This window comes from Orycteropus afer, unplaced genomic scaffold (genome assembly GCF_000298275.1).
Source record: "Orycteropus afer afer isolate SDZICR_OR568_19922 unplaced genomic scaffold, OryAfe1.0 scaffold00975, whole genome shotgun sequence".
In the NCBI taxonomy this organism is placed as follows: domain Eukaryota; kingdom Metazoa; phylum Chordata; class Mammalia; order Tubulidentata; family Orycteropodidae; genus Orycteropus; species Orycteropus afer.
In genome coordinates, this window is record NW_006922562.1 from 321,333 (window position 1) to 332,754 (window position 11,422).

The following is an 11,422-nucleotide window of genomic DNA, read 5'->3' on the forward strand; positions in this document are numbered from 1 at the left end:
ATTTAATTTTTAGAAGGTCCCATTCATCTAGTTTCTCTTCAGCTGTTTGTGCATTTTGGGTTATGCTTGATAGTCTATTTATGCCATATATTAGGGCCCCTAAATTTGCTCCTAGTTTTTCCTTGAAGAACTTTATAGTTTTAGGTTTCACATTTAAGTCTTTGATCCACCTGGAGTTAGCTTTCATGTATGCTGTGAGGTACATATCTTGTTTCATTTTTCCACAAATGGATATCCAGTCTTGCCAGCACCATTTGTCAAAGAGAGCACCTCTTGCCCATTTAATGGATTTCAGCCCTTTGTCAAAAACCAGCTGACCATTGGTCAGTGGATCTATTTCTGGGTTCTCAATTATGTTCCACTGGTTTATGTGTCTGTCATTATACCAGTAGCAGGCTGTTTTGACTACTGTGGCTGTACAGTAGGTTTTAGATCCAGGAATGTGAGATCTCCTACTTTCTTCTTCTTCAATAGTGCTTTGCTTATTTGAGGTCTCTTTCCTTTCCATATAGTTAGTGATTTGTTTCTCCATATTCTTAAAGAATGCTGATAGGATCTGGATTGGGATTGTATGGATTGCTTTGGGTAGCACTGACATTTTCACAATGTTCAATCTTCCTATCCATGAGCATGATATATTCTTCCATTTATGTAGATCTCTTATGGTTTCTTGGACAGCGTTGTGCTTTTTAAAGAACCATTTCACAGGATCAAACTGACAACAGCAACTGAAAAGATTAGATAGGAATTTTATGGGATGCTGAGCATGCATGCACTGGCGGTTGCCAGGTGGTCAAGACCAGGATGCCCGGGTCATTTGTCACTGGTTGGATAGTACAATAACTCTCACTGATGTTCCCAGATGTGCAGGGCTACACAGGGGTGGCCAGAACACAAGTCTCTGAGGGTTTTTTTTTGGGGGGGCAGGTAGTATGCAGGGGCAAGGCAGGTGGAATGCCACCAGCCCATGGACCCCCACTAGGAGGGCATGTCCCTGTCCATTAGAGCACAGCATGGGGGAGGGTTTGCTGCTGCTCCTCAGGCTTCTGGCACCCATGGCTAGAGGGAGTAGGAGGCACCAGCACCACTGTCTACAGGCTACCACTGTGGATGGCTGGCTATAGGAAAGGGTGCTTCAATTTTGTGGGCTCCTGGCACCAGTGACCAGGTGGAACAGTGGGTACGACTGCCCCGTGGGCCCCTCGATACAGGTGGCTGGGCATAATAGTGGACACCACTGTTCCATGAGCCCCTGATGCCAGTGGCCAGGTGAAGATAGGAACTGCTCTGGTCCATGGGCTTCTGTCTCAGGGGATGGGGTGGTGGTAGGTGCTGTTAGACCACAATCATGTCGTGGAGGGAGACGGATGAGGGGGTCTGGGGAGTACTGCAGCTCTACAGGCTTCTGGCATGGGGGTGGTACTCAGTGGGTGAGGTGAGTGCACTTAATTTTCTCAGGGTAGGGAGGACTCCTGCCTGGCTCTGGACATGGGTACACCAGGCAATGGGGTTTCAGCTGGGAATGCTGCTCGCTTTGTCTCAATATGCCCATGCTGTAGGTTCAGCAGGCAAGGTACTACTGATACGAATTCTGGGTGTCCACTGTTTTTGTATAGTCCTCCCTCTACTTGGCACTCAGTTCAATTCTTCAGCCTTGCCTTTGGTGCTCAGAGCTCCAAAGTTGTCATCTACAACTCATTCACTTGTTTCCTCAGGTCTTTGTTGTAAGAGGGATGTTATGAGGTGTATGAGTATGCTGCCATCTCAGACCATCTCTCCACAATAAAATATTTATATTGAAAAAAAAAAAAAGGAGTGGGCATCCGAGGTCAGAGAAGTGAAAGGCCTTGCCCAAGGTCATAGAGGTAGAGTCCCATAATTCTACTTCTTCTGATTCCAATCAAAAGCTATTTCCATTATACCACACCTGCTTCTCTGCAAGACTGTAGCCTCTCTTTAGTTCAGGCCAGCGCACGTTTTTATTTCTGTGTCCTTCTGTAAGTCACCAGTATTTGCCATGCAGCAAAAAACTGCAGAAACTGGGTCATTTTCAACCACTGCTCACAAAATACAAGTGGGTGTGTGCCATGGATATCCAATTCTGGAATATCTTTAATTGGTCAAGTTTTAAACTGGGTTCCTGAGCCCCAAGAGGACAAGGTGCTGCTGCGAATTTATGGAGCTTTAAGCACTGCAGCCTGGGCAGACGACTCTGCAAGTCATCCTCAGAACCAACTACAGTATTTTACCAGGGACATGGCCGAACCCCGCTGCTATGTACTGTACACACTTCACAGCGATGTGCTTCCCTACTATTTCCCTTATTCTTATTCTAAACCACAAGGTCAAATATACTCATGTATGAGATCAGTCTTTAAAGGCTGAATACAGTTCTTGGCTTTTGTGCAGCTATGTATACATTTTAAATAATTTATCTTATATTTTTGTTGCTGTTGTTGAGAATATACACACACATCAACAACATACACCAATTCAAGTTTCCACACGTACACTGCAATGACATTGGTCCTTTGAATTCAGCAACCATTCTCATCATCCTTTGCTGAGTTGCTCCTTCCCCAGTAACGTATACTCACTGCCCCTTAAGGTTTGTGTAGCTATATTTTTAATAAATTTCACAAAAGCATTTAAGTATGTGTGGTTATGTTTGCAGAAAGGAGTAACAATTCCAAGGAAAGAAATACAAACCCTTAATATGCTGTGTTCCTGTTCAATGAGATTTGTATACGAAAGATTAATCATCTAAATACTTGTTTACAAATCTAAAGATGAACTAGTTTATGGAACAGGAGACAAAAGCATTGCAAAATGCAATTAATTTCATTTTTAAAAATCCCAGTTTGAGAATATAAAATTAAATTGAGCCATGTTTCCAAAGCCAGAGGTAATTAAATCAGGAAAGTCAGCAGCTGGTGGCGTGGCTGCCAGGGAGATTAAGGAGTTGCTAGGGCACTGTCTGGGACATCTGGCCCCAGATCGCCTCTTACCTGGATGCATCTGCTCCGTGGAGCTCCGCAGCTTGCTGTAGCCATGGCTCAAGGGCACCCTCTGGTAATGAGGCGGGGAAGAAGGAGGGGAGGCGAGGGGTGACATCGTGGGAGACTGTGTTTCCTGCTGCAAAGAACCAGAGCAGAGTTCAGCAGCGACACTGGAAGCCGGGTGAGCTCAGCAGCAGTTATGAAGGATAATGCCACTCCAACTGCTGATGACCCAGCAGATCTGACACGGGGGAAAGGGCTCTTAAACAATGCACGGTCCAAGGAGGTAAAGTCTTCCAAGAGAATCCAGTTGGCTAAATTACTAAGCCAAGCCAGAAATGCTTACAGTGATGCCAATAATATTCCTTTGAGAAAATTAAAGGCACTGATCACATCAAGTAACATACATATCTTCCAATCCTGACCTCTTTCTGTATAAATGTAATTTTAATTCATTAACAAAGATTCCTATTTCTTGGCATTATACTTATCAAGTCTTTCAGCAAATGTGAATATAAAAAGAAAAAATAAGTAAAATGTTTTAATGCTAAATATTCTTGGATTTTACTATGCCAAAGTAAAACTGTTTTACACTGAGAAATTACAAAACAAATCATTAAGGGCAAACTACTGCAACTAGCCTACTTCTGAATAAGAAGGATAAAGACTTAACAAGCTACAATTCAAACTGCAATTCTACCAGGAATTTGATGTAGAACCTCGGGCAAGGTAAGCAACCTTACTTTGCTGCTTGGTTTCCTCCTCCTGTTTTGTGAAAACGCTACCAATAGACTAGTGGCTTTGGAGCACCTGACCAACAAAGTAACAAGGAAACAGTACTTTCCATCAACACAGAGAATATAAAGATGCCCCAAGTATAAAGAGGACTATCCAATCTAAAATGCCGATTGATTACTTTTTCAAGAAAAAGGAAAGTAACTTCGCTTTGAGACTGAAGCTCACACCTGCAGATGAGGTTGCCTAACATGAACCCAGCCTGTGGAGAAAAGGTGGGTCCCAACCCACGCAGCCAGGAGCTGGGCCTGTCACTCTCCCGGGACATCAGTCACAACTGGACAGTGAATCCTAGTTCCTCTCCAAGTGCAGGTGGGAAAACATGCCAAAGAATATTCCCTGGAAATTCCTATACCCCCTTTCCATATCCCTGAGGAACTCACTAAAAATTCATCACAACTATGAAACAAACCGTACATGGAATTATTTGACAGAATTTGTGCTACATGTCAAACCCCAAACCAAAACCCATTGCCACTGAGTTGATTCCAACTCATAGTGACCCTGCAGGAGAGAGGAGACCTGCCCTCATGGGTTTCCAAGGCTGTAATCTTTAGGGTAGCAGGCTGCCACATCTGCCTTCCATGGAGTGACTGGTGGGTTCAAACTGCGGACCTTTCGGTTAGCAGCCAAGTACTTAACCACTGCACCACCAAGGCTCCTCTGACATACCTCATTTAACTATAAATATGAAACACCTGCAGCAACACCTCACCTACCCAGCATCATCAGGGTGAGCCACAGGAGAGCGTGTTCCAGCCAGGCAATGGAATCCTTTTATCCTCATTGCATTGTACAAACATTTTGATTCAAGTCTTCCTTAAAATATCACAAATTTCTTTGCCTTATAGAAGATACTATGTTGAATAGAATCTGGCTTTCCTCCATGATTCATTATTGTTATTAGAATTATAAGCTGTGTCTTGATGCCCTCATGGGTTTACTAATATGTAAGATGATTCAACTCTTCTTGTAGGCCTACTGTTCATGGCTTCTGTCTCAACCAATCACCACCTGCCCACTGCAATCATGCTCTACTTTGTAAAGCCCATTCTTATTCTTATTCCCGATTTGCTAACTGTGAAATGGCAGCATTTCCCAAGAGGGTATTGCAACATGCCCTCCAAGAAAGGATTTCCTGGTGAAAGTAGTCTAGTCCATGCAGCTGTCCAGGTCCTTTTCCTGCAGGACTTTTCAGGGCCTTTAATGCACTAATATATACTACGAATCTCCAAGACTGGGGATTTAAGCTTTCTCCAAAGAACGGGATATGAAGAAACATTCTCTAAATACATTTAACCTGAGAAACTTTTTTCAAGACGTTTTGGAGGGTGGAAAACCTATTAAAAGCTCCTCAAAGTTACATTTCAAAACCACTGACCTAGAGAAATCACATAAGCATGTGAAATCAGGTAGCCTGATTTTATTAAAGAAGGCACTACAGAGCCTGTGGGTGGCTGGTGGTAATTCCTAGCAAGTGTGCTTTGCATCAGCCTCTCGTCCTCGCTCTAAGACAACTTGACTGGTTTGCTCCTGAGTCTAGAACTGTGTCCCACATGGTGAAATGTGCTGGAAGCCTGACGGCACCTGTGAGGTACTGCTGCGTGAGGTTTCATGGTCAGAATCAAATCATCGTGCCTCATCAGTTTGTTTACCTGTTTATCCCCATCATCCGTTCTTTTGAAGGAATTTTTTTCCGTGGTCAAATATGCAATCTGGGCCTTGGTTCCATGCAGCTCAGCCAGGCTCCCAAATCGTACTTCCCCATCGCTCTTTGACATCATAAAGCAAGGCAGAGGCAATTCTTTAAGACCAGAATCAGAGAAGCTCGAGTGAGACTTTGGTTAAGAACTCTGCAAAAGGGGGAACTCAATGGCCAAAATATGAATCAGTTTTGAGGGAAAATTCCACGGCACTAAATATAGATTACATTTTGACTGAGATACAATTAGGACTCCTACGATAACGTCATGACAGAAAAATGCTACAGTTTTACAGAGGTATTACTGCTCAACATTCTTAAATGCTGCCGAATCTTCACAGAACAAATTCCAGTTTGGGGCTGATCATAAACTTCATCCTTCAGCCCAGCCCCATGGCAATGGATGTGGCATTGTACAAATACAGTAAGTGACAAATGGTAGCAGGCAAACCTTATATACCAAAAAAACTTACTACCACCAAGTCGATTCCAACTCATAGCGACCCCCTTTGGGTTTCCAAGGTGGCATATCTTTATAGAAGTAGATTGCCCAGTCTTCTTTCCGCAGAGTGGCTGGTGGGTTTAAACTGCTAACCTTTTGGTTAGCAATCAACTGTCTAGTGTTTATTATATGCCAGGCACCATATTAAGGATGTGCAAATATTAACTCATTTAATCCTCACAATAACTCTTTAAGACTATCATTTTGCTAATGTTCCAGATATAACAGCAGAGACAAAGGAGCTAAGTAAGTTCCCTAAGATCACACAGCTCATCTGTGGCAGAGCCAGCGTTTCAACCTGGGCAAAGTCCCTCCAGACTCCACACTCTCAACCATTATCCAGTGCCCTACCCAAAGGCCCACAGTTCCCAAGGAAAATGTACCATGTAGGGCAGTTTCTCAACCTATGTATTTGTATTAAAAATATTCAGATTCCAACTCATCTTTTCATAATAGAATAAGAAAAATGATATTAAGTTAGAGCAATCAGTGCAACTTTCAGCCAGATTTTACTGTCAAAACCACGAGCTGCACTAAAAAGCTACAAAGAGATGAAATGCAACGGTCTGGTATATTTACTTTTCTTTCAGGTTTCTGCCAAAATTATTCGGAAAATGGAAATGATGCCTTGGCACAGCTCTGGTTCTCAGCACAGTAAATCACACCCAATCACACAGTACAAAGAACTGCACAAATGGGGGTGTTATGGATTGTGCATAATGATCTGGATCTATAGCCATTGTTCAGGATAATACTCATCAGTGCGCCTTGCACTCCCATCAGCTTGCTATTCCAAAAACACAGCTGTGCTGCCAATGATTGATGCTGTGCTAAAGCCAGAGAACATCTTAGCAACAGCAAGCAAGTCTCCTAGCTCCCCAGGCAAAGGCAGCCCCGGTTCTCTAATATCCACATCATGTTTATTTTTAGTTGCTATGTCCACATTTGATTCAAAGGAGAAGGCAGTATGACAAATGCCTGTGTGATCAATCAGCCAAGGGCCCAAGAGACATAAATAGAATAACCATGATGGAAAATTAAACTAAGACTCTCCTGTAAAGAGAAGATGGCCACCATTTTCAATGCTTCAGTATCTCCCAATCTTGGGCAGCTCTCCAACACTCGAGGCAGGGATGGACTTCAAAAGAAAAATCTAGATTCTTAGTAAATCATATCCAAGCTAATCTTATGGTTCTGTTCTCAGACAGGTAGTTGTTTCCATTCAGTCAGCAAAAAGGATCTAAAAAGATGGAAGGAGATTACATCAAACACTCTGCATCCTGCCCACTGGAAGACGACTCTGCTTCCAAGCATTTCTGGAGGGGAAAGAAGCAACTGCTTGGCATTTACAAGCTCCCTGACCAGTGTTTTACTGGTAGTCGAAAGGTATCTCCACAGAGCAATGAGGCACCCATCCCACTGCTATTGAGTTGATTCCAACTCCTAGTGACCCTATAAGACAGAGTCGAACTGCCCCATAGAGTTTCCAAGGCTGTCAATCTTTACAAAATCAGACTGCCATACCCTTCTCCCACAGAATGGATGGTGGGTTCAAAACGCCAACCTTTTTGTTAGCAACTAAATGCTTAACCACTGTGCTACCAGGGCTCTATGCAATGGAGTACAGTCATGGTATTACGAACGGCAACAGTTCCCCAAGGACTTAACTGGGCACTCAAACGTCCTTCAGGACACTGTCACTTCACACATTCTCCATCCCTGGCTAGGGCATTTCTCCAGAACTCTCCCTGTTCACCTGAGAATGAACCTCTCTTCCCCAGGCAGTGACCAAACGGCAAAAGACAAACTTCAGCTGAATTCCTCCATACTTTCCTTGGCCATGTGGTTTCAAGCAACTCTCACTTAATAGAATTGTAAACCGTCACATCACAATATTCCTATCATTGGAAGTTTTAATGAAGGGGCCGCTCTTCTTAAACTGCTGCAAGCTTTTAAAAAGTAAAAGGTAACTCTAGCTTGTAAATCTGCAGTCTAAATGGTTTTCCATTTATTTTCATACATAAATCAATTCTGATAGTAAGAACTTTATTAGAAAATTAACTTGTAAAAAGTATCTATTATGCAATAATGTGCACCAAATAATCATAAAGTCTCTTTGCGGTAGCTGGTCAGAATCTTGTCCCAAAATTAAATTAAACTAACACAGAAGAGACTTAAAATTAAGAGTTCAGATTAAATGGTTATAAGGGCCAAGGAGATAATGAGTGCAGCCATCCAGGGCCAACAACTTGTTTCATAATGGCATCTTTGGTTGTAGTCTTTGAACACAGAAACGCTTTGTATATTAAATATCAACGATTATTTTTCACTTGCAAAAGGAAAGTATGTCTCTTCTTTGTTAAATGTGTCCTTGAGAAAGAGAGGAAAAAATCATGTGTGTTTTCATGCTTAATAGAGACACGGATTTAAGAAATACTTCAATTTCCTCAATCCATTAGAATACAATAAGCAGTACAGATTCAAAGATAAATGGCAAATGATGACGAGCCTCATTACCTAGACAACGGTGGGGGGGTTGGCAGAGAGCCCACTGTCATCTTAAATGACAAATGCTGTTCCCTCTCCTTCAGTGCTACCCAATGGAAATATAAAGTAAGGCACATACTTTTAAATTTTATAGTAGCCATATTTTAAGAAAGAAAGAAACAGGGGAAATTACTTTTAATAACGTATCTTCACCCAACATTATCATTTCAACATGTAATCAACATACAAAATTCTTAAGGAGGTATATTTTATTTTGTATCCTTCCTCCATATTAAGTCTTCAAAGTCCAGTGTGCATTTTGGCCTTCCTATACGTCTTGATTTGGACTCGCCACATTTTAAGTGCTCACAGCCACATTCACCCCCTGCCAACCATCCTGCAAGAGCGTGGCTCTAGTTGATGGCTGCCATGAGAAAAGGTGGACTGCTATGGCCAGAAATCTGGATTTTACCAAGAAATATTATCATGCTAAATGTCAGCAGCTAATGTTTTCATTATATGAATGGTATTTTGTATGGAAGAGTAATTTATATAGATCTAAGTGTACCATTTGAATTCTCACAAATGTATATATTCATGTAACCGACACCCAAATGAAGAAAGAGAACACTTCCTTCACACAGAATTTTCCTTTATGTTCGTTTCTAGTCAATCCCCTCCCATTGCCCCACCTGGCAACCACAGTTCTAATTTCTAAACCCACAGATCAGTTGTACCATTGTAGACCTTCATGTAAACTGAATCACACAATATTTTACCCTTGTGATTTGCTTCCTTCACTTAACATTTTGTCTAATGCACTGTGTGTGGACACAGTTCATCTGCTGCGCTGACATGGTGTGATTCAGTTTATAAACACACTGAAGTTTTTTTTATCCATTCTCCTAAGATGAACATTTGGATTTTTCCTATTATGAATAAAACTGCGATGAGCATTCCTATGTTCTTGATGGACATGAATTCCTTCATCTTGGGTACAGACCTATGAACCAAATCCAGCCCACTGCCTAATGTTGTATAGGCTGTGAGTTAAAAATGGTTATTAGATTTTTTGATTTTTAAAAAATATCAAAAGAAAAATAGTATTTCGTGATGCACAAAAATTATGTGAAATTCAAATTTCAGTGTCTTTATAAATAGTTTTATTGGAGCACAGCCACACTCATTTGCTTTCATATTGTCCATGCCTATTTCGAAGCCACAACAGCAGAAATGAGTAGTTGTGAGAGAGACCACATGGACCACAAGGCCTAAACTATTCACTAACTGGCCCTTCAAAGAAAAGTGTATTGACCTCTGTCTTACATGATGCAATAGTTAAAGAGAAATGTAGTTCTAAAAACTAAAAAAACCAAACTCACTGCTGTCGAGTCAACCCCGACTCATAGTGACCCTTCCTTGGATTTTCGAGGCAGTATCTCTACGGAAGTAGATTTCCCAGTCTTCCTTCCGAGGAGTGGCTGGTGGATTTGAACCACCAGCCTTCTGGTTAGCAGTCAAGTGCCTTAGGCACTACGCCAATGAAGTCCTACTAAAACAAAAAAGTTGTGTTGAACAAAATAGTAGAGTAAGACCTTTAGAGTCATAACCTGTGAAAGGTGTAAACCTGTCAGAGAAGGAAAATGAAAATATTTTCCCTAAAGTTACTTTTGGGGGAAAAAAATCAGGTCTTATCAACCCAGGCCTGTGTTGGTCAAAGCCTTCTAGCCTCCTATCTGCTTCAGCAACCTGTGAATCTGAAGAACCTCTTGCTAATTTGGAAAGGCACAGCTCAACAGCTAGACTGAAAGGTGAAGACTGCAGTAGGATGGGTGATCTGGTCATTTGGGGCAGGAGGGTTGTGGATAAAGTACATTCACTGCCACACCATGAACATAATCCAAGAGTGACTTAGGAGAAGATCTACAGTACTACCAAGCAGCATCTCTGTTCTTCACCACTTTGGACCTCAGTTTTCCCATATGGAAAAGAAGATTGTCTGTAGGCCTCTTCCAATTTACAACCTCTGTGTCTACTCAGACACTATACTTCTCTGGGGCAAGGCTCTTAACTGGAGCCCTGAACTTTGAGGGTAACAATTTGTACAGAAATGTCAATGTATGTTTTTCTGGGAAGAAGAGATTTTACTAAACGTCAATGGATCCCATAAGAAAAACAACAAAGTTTGGCAACCACTGCTCAGTAGATGGTCTTCTTTGGGAGGACCAATGATAGAACTGGGGGTAACAGGTGTGAGGTCAGTAGCAGAACCCCTGGCAAAAGCAATCAGCCAGCCATACAGTAGAGGCCAACTCTGGATCCCTGTAGCAAGGCTGAGAAGGAGGGAGGGTGCTAAAAAAAAAAAAAAAATGCCAAAGGAATTTCTGAAGAGGAAAAAGTAAAAAGGAGGCTGGATTGAATCTTAGGCAGCAAGACTGAGCTGACTCTGTCTGAATATCAGATCTCAGTTTAGTATTTAGGATTGAAAACTTCATCTCTGTTTAGATCATGAACATATCAGGAACTGCTCAGGTACACACACTCCAGCCCCACTTCAGTCACAGCCTTTTCTCTGGGCTTCTCACTCCACTCCTATCCTACCCTGAAAGACAGTCTTTTCTGTGAATCACCAAACTGGTTGTTATACCCAAAGGATTTCTCTCCTACACCTAAGAGATGGAAAGAGTTTGCCAAATGGGCAGGGAGGGCACAGGGACTCCCACTCTCAATTCAACCAAAGAATCTCTGCTTTTTTGCTTTGGCTTAGATAAAAGAATTCCTGTCTGGAAAAAAACAAGCCTTGGAAACCCAGATCAGACTACCTACATGGGGACAAGGCCTCATTGCTGCAAAATCCTTTAACCTCTCTCATAAACCAAACCAAAACCAAACTCACTGCCATCGATTCTGACTCATAGCGATCCTCACAGGTTTCCG

At 42.1% G+C, this 11,422-nt stretch overlaps 1 protein-coding gene across 1 annotated transcript in view; it reads right to left on the reverse strand.

Moving 5' to 3' along the window:
• REPS2 (RALBP1 associated Eps domain containing 2) overlaps positions 1-11,422 on the reverse strand; it is a 171,719-nt gene that overhangs the window by 154,293 nt on the left and 6,004 nt on the right. The window contains 2 exon segments of the mRNA XM_042783369.1: positions 3,009-3,135; positions 5,450-5,598. Coding sequence (XP_042639303.1) covers positions 3,009-3,135; positions 5,450-5,598 — 276 coding nt within the window.